We start from the raw sequence: 19337 nt of genomic DNA, 5'->3' as shown, positions 1-19337 counted from the left end.
TGGCACATTTGGGACTTTAAGGAAAGCCAGGTTTTGATACTTCTGTTTGGTCAGGAGGAGAAAGCAGATTTAAGGCAATATTTTGAAAGCTTTTAAAGAAATATTTACATCTCTCATTGAGATAAATCATGAAAAAAAAAATCAGTGGAATCATTATGGCTTCATTTTTTCCACAGAACTTTTATTTCCTTTTTTCTGTGGGCCAGCAGCAGTTTGGGAACAGATGGGGTCTTCCTGACTCACCAGGGACGTCCATCTCATCAGATGCAGTCACCGTGTTAGTTACAGTGTATTACACTTTACAAAACAAGCACAAGAGAAACACACACACACAGTAACTGAAAGCATGCGAGAAATAAAAAAGCATGCCACGTCATTCCAGCACTGAGTAGATGGCACTAGAAGTTCCAGTCCACATTCTAGCAGTGTCAATTAAAACAAAAGGAAGAAAACACTGGAGAACTCACAAATAGTGCTCTATAGACTGAGGTAGTATTTTCACAAAACACTAGTCCCGACGCTCGCCTCTCTTTTAAGTAGCCACACCCAAAGTTTCCCTCGTAGACACTCTTAGGAAAGGGGACATGGGGGAGAAAGCAGAGAACGGTGGGTTGTGGTAAATGTGCGCACAGGCCGCGCCAACGACAGGCGTGCAGGAGCAGAGTCAAGGGGCCCAGGGACGCGGGAGGGCCGCTGGCGGACACTCCCATTTCAAATAAACACCCAGCAGGGCAGCAGTTTGGCGAAGGTTCTTTGCCTCTGACAGCCAGGGCACACTTCATGCGCAAAGGGCCCTCTTAACAGAAGGTTAATAAATTCACTTTTTTTTTTGCTTACATGTTATTAAAATTTCAATTAAATGTGATAAAACAGTTCTGAAGAGAAGCCTAGTCCCTTCTTGCCAATTCAGCAATACTATTCTCCATATCCTAAAATAAACAGCAAATTCACTTGCATCAGGCATTATAAAAGACTAGATAACAAACATTATTGTGGCTAAAAACAAAAAATTCTACCATGTAAGAAATTCTGTAGAGAAGTTAAATAATAATGAAACACCTTTCCCCAAACTGAAATTATTACAGATAGTGCCACAGACGTGAGTCAGAGGCCTGGCCAAAAGGTCAATACCTTCGGAGGAATTAAGCATGTGAGAAGCTGAACTCGGCCACCGTCCCTGAAGGGCAGTTCAGGGCCCACTGTGCCTTCAATCCGGGTTGGGCCCCTCACATGCGGAGGGCCGATCTAACTTACATAGGGATTTTCACTTAGGGTCAGCACCCTAACCCCCAAGTTGGTCAAGGGTCTACTGTACATACAGTTACATACAAAGAGTTCAATTACACATTCCCAGGATGAAAGAAAACGTGATCGGATTTTGTTAAAAACTAAATAAAGCATACTAATGCACAAAAATACACTCACTATGCTTTTGAGCAAAGCCTAAGTAACACAATTTTAAAACCTTGAAAGGTGCTAAATGAAATGAGGGTTTGTATTTCATGAGATAAAGGAGACACGGTCTAACCATGGAGGGTGACACTACACTGGAGCTCCAGGTGAAGCACTCAGATGCGGTACTCCAAGGGCTGAGTCACACGTCTGCTCTCTCGTCTAGCTCCACAAGGGAGAAGGGACACGGGTGACAGGTACAAATGCACTTCGTGAATGAGCATGTAATGTAATCCTGGGAGGAAAACACCATGTATCTGGGACAGCTGTCTTTCCTTCAACAAAACTGGCCTTTGATACAATGAAATAAAGCAAAAATGACCATCTATTGAACAAGTGAACAGGCACTCAAAAAGTTACCAAAACGATGTAAATTTCTAACTGGCACACTGCCCTAAACAGTGGGGTTAAAGTGTGGTGGGGTGTGTTTGTGTGTGGGGGGCCCCACAGCAGGCCTCACGCGACTGAAGCTGAATGATTTTCTTCCCCAAGCTACAGTCGCTGCCATTAAAACCTGCTCTTCCTGGCTTTTCTAAGAGCAAAGCGATTCTGATGCAGATGAGCGGGAGTGCACCCTCGGCGCCCGGGAACCGAGCGTGTGGAAGGAGACCGGCCAGGCAGCATAGCATGTCTGTCTGCTGTGCCAGCGTGTCCTTGGCGCCAGGGCACTGCTCAGCACTCACCCTCCCACTGCTGTCCCGCCCGTCAACCTGCCAAGCGACAGTCGCGACGAACTCTGGATTTGTCATCAGAGCTGATTCATTGTATTCTCACGCCAAATAAAGAATAAAATCTTAGGCAACTAAGTTTTAATATTCAGTGATTTTCTACAGAATCTCTTCTTCCCTAACTCCTAGGAAGTCGTGTGGATCTCCTCTGTATGAGATTGCCCCATAAAACATGTCAGAGTGAAGATGATCCTGAATGACCAGTGAGAAGCACAACAAAGTGACACCATCCCTCTCCACCGCTGCAGTCAGGCTAGAGTGAAGACACAGCAACAGGGACAGGCGACACGGCGTGGAAATGAGCACCCCAGTCCCACAACGAGACCTACCGGAAGGTTCCTCGCTGAATCCAAATACAAGATCAGCAAAGAAGAGGAGAGCCCATCATTGGCTTGACCCTTGTCGGCTCTGATGTCTGTCAGCACCTACGAGGGACAAGAAGGAGCCTCAGCCAGTGTCCACACATGACTTTGGACTCCTGTGGCCTGACCATGCTTTTAATGCTCAAAAAAATCGGAAACGTGGAACATAAACCATGCGACAGGTGCAGGCAGAATGAAAACAGTGAAATCTTTTAAATGATAAGACTCTGTAAAATCAGCTGAACGAAGCACCTGGTGACCTGTGGCTACCCAAACGCCTGCCCTGCGTCAGGCACAAGCTTTCAGGATCTTGTGAAACAGTTGCAAATGACCTGCGAACCTCTCTTAAAAAATTCTATTACCTTTAATTCGTCCCTGATGCTACTACAGTGCTTATAGCTTAATAATCAAAGTATAGTTGTGATTTTTTTTTTAACTGATGTAGACACTGCTCTCAGCTAGGAGTGGCTGGCGGCCCGGGACACAGGTCACAGCACCTTGTCAAGGGTAGAGGCGTCTGTCGTTAACGTGAGCCACTCCAGTTTCAAGTGCAGCTTTCCTCTGCAGACCTCGTCCAAGGTAAACCACTAAAGAGAAAAGCATAGGTTCAGCAAAAGTTCTGAATCGACATCCAAATTAAACAGCTCCACAAATGTCACCAGCCGCTCACTAACTACAGCGTCAGCTGTCACTGCCGCTGAAGGCCCAAACCCTGCCACATCTGCTCTGTGCTCTCACAACGGGTTCATGGTCCATGACGACGGGATTTGCACAGCACTGCCTGTGGTCCAAGACCACGCTCGACGCTTCACAAATAGTGACTCACCAAACCCAAGCGAAGCCCCGTGAGGTAAGTACTATTTTCACCCCTAATTTACATACAAGGATTCAAATGTCTCATTTATGGACCATAGATAATGTAACATCAAGCCCGAATACTAAATTTCAGTATCAAGGAAGCATCTATGTTTTTATTCCTCACTATATACTAATTAACAAAATGACATACAGTGATTTTGGCTGAAAAGCCACCAAGCGATTAACTGAGGGTGGGTCGCACACACAGCGCTAAGAGGAGACCGCCTCGAGTGCTGGGCTCGGCCACCTCTGCCCTGTGCCGCGACCCGGGACCCGCACACAGCAGGCACGCGAACGTCTGTCCACGGGTGCCACGTGCCCGGGGGGGAAACGTGCTCCCCGAAAGCAGGCGGCAGCACCGCTGATTTGGTTAACTGCGCTTTACGTATCCAAATCTTACCATCTTTTAGAGGCCACCACCTACTTCTCCTTTTCATATAGCTTTTACGGACAGTGATATCCCGCTTGCTGTCAATTCCCACTGCACTTACAGATCTTGCACGCAACAATCGTGGGTATGCTGTGCCAGCTCTGCCATTAACTCCAGCCGCCTCAGGATGCCCACTACTCCCCCGGCCTCTGCCCACCTCCCAAAGGACCACACGGGCCTGCCTGGAACAAAGTCGGCTTGTGCCGGCACCGTCACGAAAACCTCCGGCACGGGTTGGGTACCCAATACAGACGACGTGATTTGGCTCGTAAATTCTTTCCACTTTGTTATCACTAAAAGGCCTACATTCTCAGCATTTGTGAGCCAAATGTTACGTTTTCAGAACAAGGTGTGGCAGGCAGCGGCAGTGCTCAGTGCATCAAACAGAAAAGAACAATACTGGGAGAAAACTTACTTCATCTAAAAGGCGCTCCTTTTCAACTTCGGTAAGATCAATCATAAGGCTACGGGAATAACAATACAACAACTTTAGAACACAAAAACAAACTTCTCACGGCTGAAATAACTGTAAGCATTTGTCTATGAAAAAGCACTCCAGAAATACAACAAAATGCCACACAGTTTATCGAGAACCAGACTTCTTCCAAAGGCTTCCTCAAGCTTCCAGCCAAGAGTGAAGAGAGGCAAGGAGAGCAGGGCTGAGTTTCTGGGGCGCCAGAGCACTCGGCTGAGCCAGGAGCTGTAAAAGAAGCTGGGCTCCCCACATGCAGTGTTTATAACGTGCCAAACGTATTCAAGGTTATGGGCCCTGTCTGCCATGCTCCCTGTGGCTCAGCTGCTGGAATCCCAAGTTAGGCCTTCGCCGCCTTCCCCACCTGGCTCCTCGCTGGGGACCACCGTGTGTCTGGAGCCTGCACACCTGACATGTCCACTAGACTCCCACTCTACTGCAAGGACTGGGACCAGCCCAAAATGGTGGGTGGTTCCCCTCGGTTCCTCTTGCAGCCGCCTCTCCCCCCGCTCCTCCTCCTCCTGTCCCAGGCCAGGCCCCGCATCTCTTTCCTGGCCTATTCCAGTGTCCTGGTATCCGCCAGTCTCCAGCTCCATCCTTGACACTCCCATCAGTCTGGATTTACTGAAATGCAAGTGTGATCTGTTCGCTGCCCTACTTATAACCTTTTGGTTGCTCCTTGTTAAACTGTCTCATGAATAAATTCGGAAGTCACAGCGTAACACATAAAGTATTCTTGAGGCCAAACCTGTCATCTATCCCTGTATCTTTCCTCCACAAGAAATTCAGTTAAATATAAAGATTACATTAAAGTGTACTTTTCAAAAAGCTCACTTTTTCAGCTGTACTGGTTGTTCAATTAAACAAATTGATATTTATTTTTTTAATGTGTAGGCACAATGTAAATCACTATCCCCTCTCCCCCCAGAAAAAAAAAAAAAAAACAACAAAATGAAAAAGTTTAAAACCCATTTCTATGATCCAGAGCAAAATTGCCCACATGATGTGAAAGCTGGAAAGCTGCCCTGGCATTCAGGCCACATGTGCCTCCTGAGCACTGAAAATGGGCCGGCACAACCGAGAAAGTGTCTTGAAATCCTGTGGCTACTGGCTGCTGTGATGGACAGAGCGCGCTCTCTTACTAACATGTGCAACTTGTTAGGAATAAAACACGTTTCAGGAAGCCTAAGGTAAAACAAATGTTACATCTAAAAGCCATTTAAAAATACAAATAACATGTACATAAATCTATTTCTGAATTATAGTTTTAAGAGGTTATTAAAAAGAGTAATGCTACGCTCTGCTCAGTCACAAAGATGTACCTTCCCAGAAAGTCGTCCTTGTCCGGGTCTTCATCAAAGAGCTCAATCTCTAATTCCTGTCCAGGATGTTCATAGACCAGGGCCTGAAGGATTAATGACTGGTGGTTATTTTCCATTTTTATTGATCTCATCATCTCCTGAGTACGATGGAGACAACGAGTGTCACCACATACTCTTCTCCAGCACTAAGTCCTTATGAAGCGCTCACTCTCTCACTGGCAAACCACGCACGCCTCTCATCTGGAAACATGCTGCCCGCATACTAATGGTCTGTGTTCGTCTGCGTTCGCTTCCCGGGGGTTACAGCCCGAGGCTCCAGAACAGGACAGCCCCACCGCCTGGTGCAGGCTCCCTCCGCTCAGAGGTCATCCCTGGGATACCCGACCAGGAAGCAGCCCCCAGAGATTCGGGAAGCGGGCAGCAGACGGGACTGGGGGGATGAGCCCTGGTGGAGCGAACTGCACTGCCTTCTGCAGAACAGCTCTGCAGAACGTACCGGTGGTTCCCAACATGTGTGACCTCTGGTGCAGCAACCCCACTTTGAGGAGCTTTACCTGGGGAAAAGGTGGCCAGGTGGAGAAAAATGCATCCACCTCATGCTTGCACAGCAGGGGCTAAAATGCTGAACCCAACAGCCGAGATCTCTTTGGGTAAAGAAATGACGGTATCTATTCAGCGAATGGCTACTATAAATCAGGTCTATCCGTATTTACTGATGTGTAAGAATGTCCGGGTGTTATTAAATGAAAATTTTACAAAACAGTATATAATCTTACCTCGTACACCTCATTCCACTTTGGACTAAGGTTCTCTTTGATGACCTTGCTCTGGAAGACTTGGTTGCCAACTCGAATGACTCCATAGGGGTCGGACTTCCCCTTGACAAGCCCCTTAAGGTAAGTATCCTTGCCCTGAAGATCCTGAGCTTCAATGAAATGTATCCGCAGGACACCCTGGAAAGCAGAGCAGACGTGTTCCACTCACTGGTTCACAGACGGACAGCTGCATGCTGGCCATCCGAAGCGCGTGGTGCACAGGGAAGAGAACAGAGACCTCTTCTCGTGCGGCAAAGCAGCAAACAAGCACGTAAAGCATCAGATGGCAGTGCTAAGGAAAATCCAAAGCAGGGCAGGACGGTGGCCTCTGGGCGGGACCGTTCAGATGACTCCAGAGCCTTCTCCAGGCACAGGTCCCAGAGCGACCTATGCTCCAGGAGCCTGAGGAGCCAGCTCGCGCAGGGGGCAGGAGGTCAGATGACAGGGCCCTGTGTGCCACAGAATGACCCTGCCTGGTTCTGAAGTGACACTAATGCTAGAGGATGTATCAGACCCACTGCTGAGCCCTCGGTGCCCATGAAATGGGCAATCCTACTTTATACATAATATTGTATACAAACTGAAACTTTGAAATAAATACTACTCAGACTCTAAACATAGTTCTCTTTCCCTAGAATGTTTAATTGATAAAAGGTATCCACTCAGATTTCTTTCAAAGGCAAAGGCAGTAAGGTTACCTTTTGTTAGGGGAGCATTCTCCCCCACACTCTTTTTTACAAAATTACTAGGTAACATTCCTGACCCAAACAGCATGGAAAGATGTTTACATTCTATCAGTTACTCATTAAACTCTGAGAGAAAACTTGTGTTCCCATCCTGGACGAAGCTGTCATGACTTCGCGTACAAATACTACGGGCTTTCTGAGATGACACCCAAGCTGTCACAGCTGTCCTTTATGACTTGAGGTTCCCAGCTGAGGTCTAGATGCACACTAGCCAATCTCGTAAGGAGTGTGGCTGGCCAACTACCTACTGCACCGAGACCCAGGCGGCAAGGTCGCTGTCAGGAGAAACCAGGAAGTTACAGGCACAGGGAGTCATGGCTGGCTGTGTGTAAGCGTAACCGAGGCTGGGACATGCTCACCTTTGGTATTGGAAACCGCAACTGGGCTATCTGGACTTCGCTGACAAGAGGAACAGTGATGCGATTGGGAAGCACCAGATAGTTTGATATTATATCCAAAATGATAGTGTCTGACAAACCACTGTTAGGTGGGAGGTAAAAGAACAAAGCAAAATCACACACAGCACATGGAGGCCAGTATCACAGACTGCAGCAGTGCACGTACCACGAACGTTACACCATAGCCCACTCACAGGGTCAGTTATCTGTTCTCCAACACCAATTTAAAACCAGTTCAATTTAAAACTGCGTTTAATTGTTCATCTGTGGTACTGCTATGGTGACTATTACGTAAGATTTATTCGGAGAACAGGAGATCATATTCTGGCTACATTCTGTAATGTCCTAAATAACATTTCATACATTCCTACGTTAATCATTGAATAACTGATATACATTTCATTAACTTTTTAACAAAATATTTCAAATATTCATAAAATTTCAGAGAATACTACAATCCCCATTTACTCATTCAATGTTTATTACAGTAAATTCTCTCTTGCTATATATATGCATCGCTCTTAAAGAACTTACAGTTTATTCCCATTTCACACTTTATTTAAGAAATGCATACTGTAATAATTTTGAAATATTATATACCACTGCACAGAGAACTCAGAAATATTAATAAAACTGTGGAGGTTAAAGAAATGAATGCACTTTTAATACATTTTTGCCTCCTCTTTGGGATAAATGTAAGAATTAAGCGTGAACGCTTTTAACAGCATACACAAATGAGGCTTCGTTTCTACAGAGGAATACCTCTGGAAATGCTAAGTTTCAAAAATATTCATTTCTCAGACGTTAAAATTATTAACACACATATATAAAGTAACTACACAAGCAAAAGATCCACTGGGACAGAGTGAAAGTCACTGTCATTCAGTGGACACTGAAGCACACACTGCAAGCTGCGTATCCAAGTTCAGTAAGACCTGGACCTCACCTACGGACCTGCAGCTCAACATGGAAAAGACTGAAAATATCCCAGAAGCCCATGGCAGCACTCCTCTTCCTGTGGACAGGTCAGTTAATTAGACAGCAACACCCCCAAGAGATAGTTTTCAGAGGATCTAAGACTGAAGGCAGCAGATATGACATAAATGCTTTTAAGAATCACTTCGCCGCCCTGGTGGCTGGCCGAGCGCCTTGCCACCTGCCTTACCGCTGAGCAGACTCTGGCCTCTAGTCACCAGCGGAAGGCGCCCGCCACAGCTGGCCTTTCCACCCTCCAACGCTCCCAGCCTCCTCCGGCTGTCAGGGCTGTGGTGCCTCTCCTGGGCGCCTGCTGGAGCGTCACCATCCACCTGGCCACTCTGCCTGCCCTGTCTTGTCACCCAGGGATAGCCACCGCCCACCCAGTGTAAGCCTCTGTCCTTCGCAGCCGTCCCTGCTCGTCACCTTGCTTCTCATGTTCTCACCCCTTCCTAAACCTTCAACACTCAGCTTAGGGCTCCTCGGGTTCCCATTTGCAGTGAAAAAATATAGCACATAGTGCTCATTTTATAAAACCTGGCGAGACTCCATTACGTGAGGTTCAAAGTTACTGAATATTTACTTTTACGACGTAAGACTTGCCAAGCTGTGTTTTATTTATAGACAGTCTGAGTGAGAAATAGTAGCCTAAATTTTGTTATGTATGTATGTACATACATAAAGCTTACACAATTATATATGTAGTCATATATATTTTAATGATATATATAATTCTATATGTAGAAGATAAACGTATATTTTGCACATTACATACATAAAAATATTTATAAAACAATGGCTAGAATCTATGGCTATTTAAAAGAACCTGCCCTACACATAAAATCAGTACATCAAAAGGAGCTGCCTGTGCACATGTCGGCACGTACGCATCTCCGTGTGGACACGCATGCCTGTGTGCATGTCTCCCTGTTAAACGAAGACTCGGGACTGACTTTCCTGAGCTGCAGGCTCCTCGGGGCAGAGCACGGCCTCTGGCTCGCCCTCAAGGGAGTGAACACAGAGCTGTTTACAGAGAAGATGCTCAACGACCTGTTTATTTCAGCCCTCCATGACACTTAAGGGAGGAAAGGAGAACAAACACGTTTTTCTACACTAAATGACAAGGATTTTTCATTTCTGCAGGCTAAACAGCTCCCAGTCTCCCTACTTCTGGTGAAAAGCTCTTCTTTTTGGGGACACCACCACCCCTTGCTGGGGCTTTTTCAAGCATTTTTCTGCCTCCAGTGGACAAACAGAAGTCAGCACTGGAACTCTTTCTGGAACTAGTAAGAAAAGGTTCTTTTTTGACTGAGGCTGCTAAGCTTGCAGAATAGAAGCCAGAAGCTACCACTTCATAGCAAGAGCTGCCCCAAAACAAGGCCGCGCCGAGAAGGGCAGCATCTGGACACAACACCTGGCTGTGCCTGAAGTCACCTGAAGTCACTCCAGGCCACTCGGTGGGACGGGAGCGCCATGGGAGTGGGAGCAGGCATGCCGTGCACTGTGCACAGCCGCACGCTGCACCGAGGTCAGGCTGGCCAGGAGCAGGCACTCAGAACACACTGTTCGAGGCAGGAACATCCTGTCTTTAAGAAAAGTACTTAATTACCCATTTACTTAGTTAAGACCACTGGAGTCCTAACGAACATTCTAACAAATATTTTTTTAAGTTATACTTTCTTCCCAAAGATCTTTTACAGATAACAGTATTTTCCTACATCCAGTAAACTACGGTACCTAAAAAAAAAAAGGTTTCATTATTATAACTATTAAAATCTTAATTTTTCCCTGATAATGAAACAAAATAAAATTTTAATGGTCATTTCAGGGGCATAAATATACAAGACTAGGAAAAAATAGACTAAACCCAAAGCTTTCAGAATTTCTAAGCTACTTTGTCGGGGGGGCGGAGGAAATCCACAGATTAGCCAAGTACCCATTAGAAACATATGTAACTTTAACCAATAAATAATGCATTTTAACCTTCAGATACAACAGTAAAACCAGCAAAACCAAGTTTCAATGCTATGATCTCAGAATTTCCCACTTGGTAGTTACTGTCAAGTCACCCTCCACCAGGTAGGACAGATGGATTGTGACACAACCCAGAGGACGTCACTTCTCTCATAGCAGGGATGTGCCCTGATGGCTTCACAGGCTCACTGGAGACAACGACCTCGTGGCTGAGACCTGGTGGCTAGAGACAACGCAGGGGCCCCGTGGCGACAATGCGAGAACTTCGGCTTCTCGCCCCGCCACCACCCTCAGGCCCTGATGCCGGCTACCCTCCAAGGAGTGGCTGCAGCTTGAAAAGAACCCAGGAAGGGCTAGTTCTGAAAATATTCGCTTTTAAAGTTTTACTTTTCTCAAAAAATAATAAAAACTGAACTTAAAAATTAATTTGTAGGATGTGGAAAGGCTGCTACTATTCTAAAACACCAAAACTAAAAAGCTGCTTCCTGGTGAATGAAAAGCAAAAAGAGTGAGCGACTCGGTCCGAAGGCCCTAAGCCCTGACCCCTCTGCTTCTGCCGGTCTGGATGATCGCAGACGTGGTTACGGGGAGCCCAGCGGCAGAGCCCAGCTGCAGCCTCTGTGCTGCAGTCTCAGATGAGAGCCTGCCGAGGAGGCGTAGAGTCTGCCTGCGGGAGACGGGCCTTGACGGCTGGGCCCTGCTCTCACAACATGGTCGACACGCTAACAAGACACGAAGTGACACTTACTTCAGTCCAGGGATATCGAGAAGGTTGGTCAGGCCTGTCCAGTTAATTTCTAAAAGCTGTAAAAAAAAAAAAAAAAAAAAAGGACAAAAATATTTCATATCCAAATTATTTCCAATTTCCAAATCAAATCATATAGGTTGTTTCTTTATAAAAATACTGTCCTGCAACTCATTTTGCACTCTAGAAAACATCGAGGCCATCATCCCTTGTTGGTGATATGAGAGCCGTCTGTTTTGTTTTGTGATGTCATAGTTTTCTCCAGTAAAATCATATAATAATTTATATACCCATTTTCCTACTAATGGGCACTTAGAATACTTATAACTTCTCTTTTAAGTGAAGATTCAGTGATTCTTTTTTTAATTTGTTTTTTATTAAATTTATTGGGGTGACATTGGTTACTATTTTATTATTTTTTTAAACATTTTTTATTAAATAGTGACTATTTTTTTTGTATACATGTTCTTGTACATATACACAAACTAGCATTCAAACAAAGTAGACGTTTTGGTCAAAGACACATGTTCATTTGTGTTGACAGTGACTACCTAATTACCCTAAAGAAATATTGCACCGATTTATATCCCTACCACAAGTGTACGAAAATGTCCTTTCTTTATACCCTCACCAAAAAGAGATATTAAAAATCTGGCAGTTAAAAAATGGTACTTTATCACTGTTTCAATTTGCATTTTCCTGATATTAGTGGGGCATGTTCCATCCATTCATTCAACCTTTGTATTTGTTTGCTCGTTTTTCTAGTGGGCATTTATCTTAGAATGATTCCTATATAGTTGGCTAAGATTCCAATAAGTGCATGTGGATAGGTAAAAACTACTGATCAGAAACACTGATTTTCCTATAAAAATGGATACTGCATATCACAAAATCACTTGTGCTTTGTGGTTTTATTTGTGGAAGAAATGCTAAGTAAAATTACATGATCTCAATTACCCAAATAGCTGGAGTAATGAATTCCAGCTCAAATCCCTCTGGGAAGTGGATGGTTATAAATACATGTGAACTAGAAGAGGCAAGGCTCTTTTGGAAAGACTAAAAAGCAATAATTTTTATAAGTCCTGAAAGACTAAAATTTTTCTTCATGGGAGAAAGGAGATACATATGCGCATGGCTCACAGCATGAACTCGTGCCACCCACCCCGTAAAAGAAGAGGCCGAGAAGCAGTGATGAACGGGAGCACCACACTCCCCAGCACCCCATCATCCCTGCAGGCATTTCCCCTACAATAAACCAGGGACCCTGAAAAAACAGCGGATTCCAGACCTGGGCATCTTGCTGAATCAGAAAGCTTAAGGGAACACTCCCAAACTAATGAGAGGCGCTGTCTACAGACAGGTCACTAAAGATTATAAGTGACGGAAGGCCTACTCACATGACGCTTGTCAAAACGATGAAGTGCATTTAAATGGTACCTGAGTTCAGAGAAACAGAATACCGGGGAGGAAGATGCAGGATTTTGAGAACAGAACTCAGCTGGGTTTGAGAAGAGATGTGAATGCAAGAAAGAAGGCCCCAGGCGAAGGGGCCCCATGTTCAAGGCTCCGAAGAGGGAGCTGACATGTCCCTGAGCACAGGGGAGGCTGGGGAAGAGAAGTGCCCAGAGTGGAGAGGGGAGAAGGGGCGGTGCGTGAGAGGGAGTGTGTGTGAGAACGAGTTATGGGAGGCTTGAAAGCTGAGTCTGGAAAGTCTGCACAGGGACACAGGGCGGAATGCGTGGGGAGGGACAAGCAACTAAAAAATGACGGCGCCCGTGCCCCCTGCGCCGGGATGACGAAGACGTCTGGGGACACCGAAGAGCCCGAGTCGTGTTTCCGAAGGCGTGACACCACCTCTCTGGGCGGCTCTTCCAGGAGAAACGGAACGAGTAACAGGTCACGCTTCACCCTGTACAGCACAGACACGTCCGTGGTCCTCATGCAGATCAGACGTGCCCTCACCTGCTTTTCCATATGTGTTGTCTGATGAACACAGTTAAAATTCACAGTTCAACAACAGCAACCGTTTATCTCAGCACTTACAAGACACCAGGCATCTTAAGTGCATTCGCCCTGCAGTACAAACTACGAATCACCTGGGAAGCTCGTTAAAAACAGACTGGCGGCTCCCACCCTTCCCCAGTGTTTCTGAATTAGTCGACATGGGCTGGTGGGAAAAGTCAAGAATGTTTTCCCTATGGTTTAAAGCTCCTGGGACTTCCAGCTTCCACTTGCGATGCAGAAAACTAGAAAAGCATCACTCTTGAATGCACAAGAGAGCTGCAGTGACAGGGCGGCCAGCCAGCCTGAAACCCTTCCTCAGAGGCGGCTCTGGGGAGGACGAGGCCACCAAAGGGGACGTCAGACGATTCTAGCTAGATCCTAAATGCTAAAGGCCAAGTGTGGGCGAGCCAGCAAAATCCTGTGGGATCCACAGACAAGGGCAGGGGCAGCCCACTTGGTGGGCCAAGCACTGTGTGCGCGCTGCAGGCTATGCAAAGACCAGGGACAGGGGACACTTCCTGCAGGGGTGCAGCTGGGAAAGGAGCAGCTGCTGCCGAAGGACACGAGACCCACCTTCCAAGATAAGGAACAGAAGCCACTGGGCAAGGGACACATAGGTCAAGGCTTGTTGCTGCTGGGGGACAGGAAAACAAGAGAAGATGCCCTGCACGCCTTGGGGAGGGCAGGACGTCCCCCCAGCCCTGCTACTTAGAGACTGTACTGCCGGATCAATATGCACAAACCCACCCGCACGAGACTCAAGGAAACCAAAGGCAGGAGGAGGGCACAGGGCATGGAAAGAGCGCCGGCTCCAAGTCCCCAGACGGGCCAGGATAACGCAGAGCGCCTGTCCTCACCACGGGTGCAGCGACCATCCAAACCAGTGAAAGCCATCAAACCACAGTGCCAAGAAACTCATAAAAGACCAGGCAGGATACACACCCTCAAGTGGCTGCAGTGACTTAATATGAGGGGTGGGTCTGGGACCCTCCTCAGTCCGGGGGACCTGTTTGCCAGCCTGCCTCCTACGCAGTGCTGTCAAATGGCTTCTGGGAGCCTTATCGAAGCTCCTTCTGCAATCCACCCGCTCCCACGGGACTAGGGTTCTGCATCTAACCCAGCTGGAACAGGGAAGGGAGGGGCGGAGGGAAAGCAAGGAGACTCGCTACCTCTTGGGGGCGCTGGCCGCCATGACTCTGGCATGTGGACTGGAGGACCCAAGGGAGCTGGCCTCAGCCAGAGAGAACAGAGCAAAGAGTAACAGGCATGGGAGAGACAGTCACGGTGCCTTTCAGGGTCTGTGTTCCAGGCTGTTCCTCATGCTCAACCGCAGCCCCTGTGTAGGTTTCATGAGACATCAACACATGCTATTTTTATTTTTAAATAAAGCCCTTCCTTTTTTCCTCCTTTGCTTAATGTACTAACTGCTGGACTCCTAGCTAAGAGGACTCAATTTCTTCTCACAATCACTCTAAAAAGAAGCTGTTCCATCTTACAGATGAAGAAACATCATCTGTGGCTCAGACTCGAGAAGCATGTCCTCTGCAGCTGGGAGCATCCCCTTTGCATAAACCTATGCAGAGCAAGTCCAACCGCCTCCCGGAGAAGTTCTGAAGACCTCCCAGGCGCGCTCTGGCCTAACTGGTACTCTTGGAACAGGTGTAGAAAGACCTGAGGATCCTGAAACACCCCTAAGAGTATACCCCAGGGTGACCCCGACAGCTCTCCAAGGGGCATGAGGGGCACGTCCAAGGGTAGACACTGACTCTGACCAGAACTTTCGCCAAGCTTTCGTGCTTACCAAAATTTGACCTCTGGTCTCAGGACACCACCAGAACGCTAAACTTACATACAGGAAAATATTTAACTTCTTAAAAATCTGAGGACTTGTACGTGCCAGGCATTGTCTTAAGTGTTTTACATCCATTGACACTGTATATTCACATCTGATCTCGTGAGGTAGGTATTACTGGAATCCCCAAGTTACAGATGGGGAAACAGGTTTACAGAAATTAAGTCAGTTGCTCAGAGACACAGTAAGAAGAGAAAAGACTCAGGACTGGAATACCAGGCTGCACGGCGGCCAAGTGTGTCACGTAACCACCACGCTAAGCTGCCCTCCACTGCGCTCCAGAAGTCCCTCCCTTCAGAATCCTTTTGTTTCCTTTTTTTAAAAGGTGGCACATCATTGAAACTCATCTAAAAAATCAACAAGCAGAAAAATGTGTAAAGGTTTCATAGGAGTCTCTCACACTGTGCTTCTAAATCATCTGGATAGTCAAAAAAAAAACAAAAACAAAAACCAAAAAAAACCCAAAACCCAACAAATCTCTCTAGCTGTATTTTTCACTAGGGTGAGAAGAATTACTTGGCAGCCAGCAGTGAATTCTGTTCTCATATTTTCCAGTTGAAAGTAACTGAAAAAAATTCCCTGCTCTCCGAAGCATACGTTTGGTGACTTTACTCACCATTTAAGGAAATAAATGATTCTTAACTTTTCACGGCTTCATCCTTCTTTTCTGACCACTAAAACTTAATTGGAAGTTAATATTATGATGTTATTTTTAAGGTAAACATACCTATGGAAGATCCACACTAAGTTCTGAGGAATAAAGATTTGGATTTTATTACATTCCAAATGGAAAAAGAGCCTCTCTTTAAATTGTTAAAAATTCCCTGTAAAGTAAAAATACTTAGCAATTTGCTGAAGATTATTTTTTATACTCGTTAATGAAGGAAGTCTCTCTTAAACATACTGGCTTTAAACAACTTGTACGTGGAGAAAAAAACGTGGATTTAAAATCTTTTATGAATCATTTCTCAAATTTTTAATAAATTAAAATTTAACACAGAGGCCCTTAACAGCTTGCGAATTTTACCATGTTTGTGTACAGTTGTCTCCCAGTCTGAGGGCGATAAGCTCCAAGACCCCCACCCAGTGGATGCCCAAAACCATGGCCAGCACCGAACCCTACCTACGCTGTATTTTTTCCTACACGCGTATACCTATAATCAAGTTTACTTTATGAGATTAAAACAATCACTACTAATAAAATAGGACAATTATAACAATAAAATAAGAGTTACTTGAACACAAGCACTGTGGTTCCGTGAGGCCTATCTGAAAACCGAGGCGTCTACTAAGTGACTAACGGGTGGGTGGGATCCGCAGCACGGGGATGGTGGAGAAGGGACGACTCGCCCCGAGGCAGGATGGAGCAGGACAATGTGAGATTTCACTGTGCTGCTCAGAAAGGCACAAAATTTAAAACTTATGAATTGTTTATTTCTGAAATTTTCCACTTAATATTTTCAGATCATGATTCACCATGGGTAAGTGAAACCAAAACCACAGATGAGGGGGGGCCCACTATAGTTAAAATACACTTAAAATAAGCCCATTATTTACGCCATAAAAAGCGAATGAGAGTTGTGTTAGTGGTAACAGAAAATGACAACTAATTCTTGTGATTTTATACAGAAAAAGTACCATTTGTAGTTTGACCTAAATAAACCCATATTTTAGAAACCTAACAGTAACCTGTATTGTTATTTGAATCAAATTATACAATCAATATTCCCGTTTTAAAGTATACGTGATGTTAATGGTGCGTGCAGACGGGACTCCTCGAAGGTTGTAAAAATGGCACATTATGAAGAGGTGTTTGAGAAACAGATCAATTCATCCATCAGACACGTGCTGAACTGTATGGAGACAGGTACGGCTATGGCTTTCCAAGACTTAATGAGAAGTAGACGGTATGAGCGCCATGGGAGTGAGCAGGAAACCTGACCGCCTCTCCCTGGAAAGGAGACCAGGGCCGAAGACAGCATTCTGGGAAAGGGGAAGGATGAGGGATGGCAGGCTTGGCACCTTTGACACTTGGCGTGCTCACTGGGCCAGTGCCAGGAAATGAGGATGGGGAGTTGACTCCGTCTAGAAAACCAGGATGAGTGGCCACAAGTGAACACGACCCCTAGTGGGTCAGACTGCACCTCGGGAAGCTGCCCCAGTGGTAAAGTCTACTGAGGACAGAGCTGCGGCAGAATGCCAGCAAGAAGCTGCAGGAGCCCAGGTGAGGGGGAGCCAAGGTGAGGGGGAGGACTCTAGGTGAGGAGAAGTCTAGGAAGGAATAAGTTTGTTGCCTTATTTTGGTGGCTAATACAAAGTATTGACTTATAACAAAAAGTGGAATAATATATGTAGCTAACAATGTGAAATGATAACATTTATTATAGCTTATTCAAGTGTTGGGATATACTTCAGTCAAAAAAATCTTTAGGACTTTTAGAAACCTAGTGTATAACTGTGCAATTCATTAAACATGCCACGAAAGGCAGGCACTGCATGGGAATGATGGAGCCTCTGTCTGTGGGAGCAGTAAGGGGACCCACTGTGAAAACTGCAGCTCTGTCAGGCTGGGCTGGTCTAGGCACGCACTTCAGGCTTACTGCTTCTGTGACCTGGACAAACTAGACTAAATTTCTGGTCAGTAATAGGAAACCGTGCTGGTATTTAAATACAGAAGTATGAGGATTGAATGAGCAAACATCTATAAATCATCATACTCAGTGATAGATGCTGAGTGTTCGTTTAAAAATATTCTGTTATCAAATTTTCTGTAACAAATATATTATTTTTATACTCAGGAAAAAAGGTGTCTATCCAAAGATATTAAGCTCTCCATTCGGGCATATAGAGGTATAAACACTCACAGTATTCACACATCAGAAAGGAAGACGAGAGCTAAGGAGAGAACTATTTCTCTGCTTCGTATATCCTTACATACGTCCGTATTCTTGTCAGTGAATGGGAGGATAAGGACGAAATAAACATCAACTTACTGGCTTCCTGAGAAAGAAGATAGACAAAGCTCCCACTAAGGGCATGTCTCCGATCAGCGGTTCCAGGATCACCCGCATTGTACCGTGAATCTAAATTCAAACGGGAAACCAAAACATGTAACAGCAAGCAATTCCACAGGCCATTTACTGATGTAAGAATGAGATGTGTGTTCGCCTGAGCATCTGACCACAGCTGTCTCTACAGATAAACACTTAACTTCAAAGAAATTCTGAGTTAATAAAAACGTCACCTTTTTTTTTTTTTATGAATAAAGCATAGAGAATTTTAGAAGACTATAAAATTTAAAAAAACTTACCTGTATACTTTGCACACCGGCTCTACAAAAATATCGCTTGATCTCCAAATCAATCTCACAATTTCCTACAAAACTAGCAAAGAAAAAGTTCTGTATTACATTCTCTTAATCACCACAGACCTGGAAAGCGTATAATCTATAATAATAGTAGAGCAACTAAAACCAGGCTGTAGGCAAAGCTCTAAGCTGTGGCCCATGCCAGCGTTGTAGATGTCACGCTGATTCGACACCACCGCCCAACGGTGGGGTCTGCTGCAGACTTAGGTGTAGCTACAAAAGTCACCTCCCGAAGGGCAGTGCTGGAGCAATGTCTTGGTGGAATGTCATTTTCATGTGTTTTACAAACAACTGTGTTTGTTTAAAACACAAAAAAGCTTAGATTATATTTCTCCACGAAGAAATTTTGCGCGCATGCTCCACCATCCTGAGAAAACTAGCAGAGCCCAGGACTCTGTGATGTCAAAGGTTGGAAACCTTTCAATCACTCCTTCCCCATACCTACTACCAGTAACCACTGTTCTACTTTGTCTCTGAATCTGATCACTCTATAATCTCATATATACAGGACTTGTCCTTTTGTGACAGGTTTATTTCATGTAGTATGATGTCCTCATGGTTCATCCATGTTGTAGCATGTTGTAGGATCTCCTTTTTAAAGGCTGAATACTCCACTGAACGTATACGCCACACTTTGCTTATACATTCATCTGTCACTGAACATTTCTTAACTGTTGTGGATGAGGCTGCTATAAACGTGGGTGCGCAGATATCTCTGAGAGCTTACTTTTGGTTCCTGTGGGTAAATACCCAGAAGTGGAACTGCTGGGTCATATGGTAATTCTATGTTTAAGTTTTCCACAGCAGCTGCACCATTTTACGTCCTCATCAAGAGTG

The 19337-nt window shown here is 45.4% G+C and overlaps 1 protein-coding gene across 5 annotated transcripts in view; it reads right to left on the bottom strand.

The window, feature by feature from the left end:
• The window catches only part of ESYT2 (extended synaptotagmin 2), a 71447-nt gene that overhangs the window by 19959 nt on the left and 32151 nt on the right, over positions 1–19337 (bottom strand). For all 5 annotated transcript variants that reach the window (XM_039836918.1, XM_039836882.1, XM_039836890.1 and 2 more), the window contains exons 5-13: positions 18444–18516; positions 18127–18216; positions 11281–11336; positions 7545–7665; positions 6401–6577; positions 5625–5707; positions 4246–4294; positions 3040–3129; positions 2510–2605 (exon numbers count right to left, since the gene is read on the bottom strand). In XM_039836918.1, coding sequence (XP_039692852.1) covers positions 2510–2605; positions 3040–3129; positions 4246–4294; positions 5625–5707; positions 6401–6577; positions 7545–7665; positions 11281–11336; positions 18127–18216; positions 18444–18516 — 835 coding nt within the window. The remainder of the gene's footprint in view (positions 1–2509; positions 2606–3039; positions 3130–4245; positions 4295–5624; positions 5708–6400; positions 6578–7544; positions 7666–11280; positions 11337–18126; positions 18217–18443; positions 18517–19337) is intronic.

The sequence above is a fragment of the Pteropus medius genome, unplaced genomic scaffold, assembly GCF_902729225.1.
Source record: "Pteropus medius unplaced genomic scaffold, Ma_sr-lr_union100, whole genome shotgun sequence".
Classification (NCBI taxonomy): Eukaryota; Metazoa; Chordata; class Mammalia; order Chiroptera; family Pteropodidae; genus Pteropus; species Pteropus medius.
This window is presented reverse-complemented; position numbering and strand designations above follow the sequence as displayed.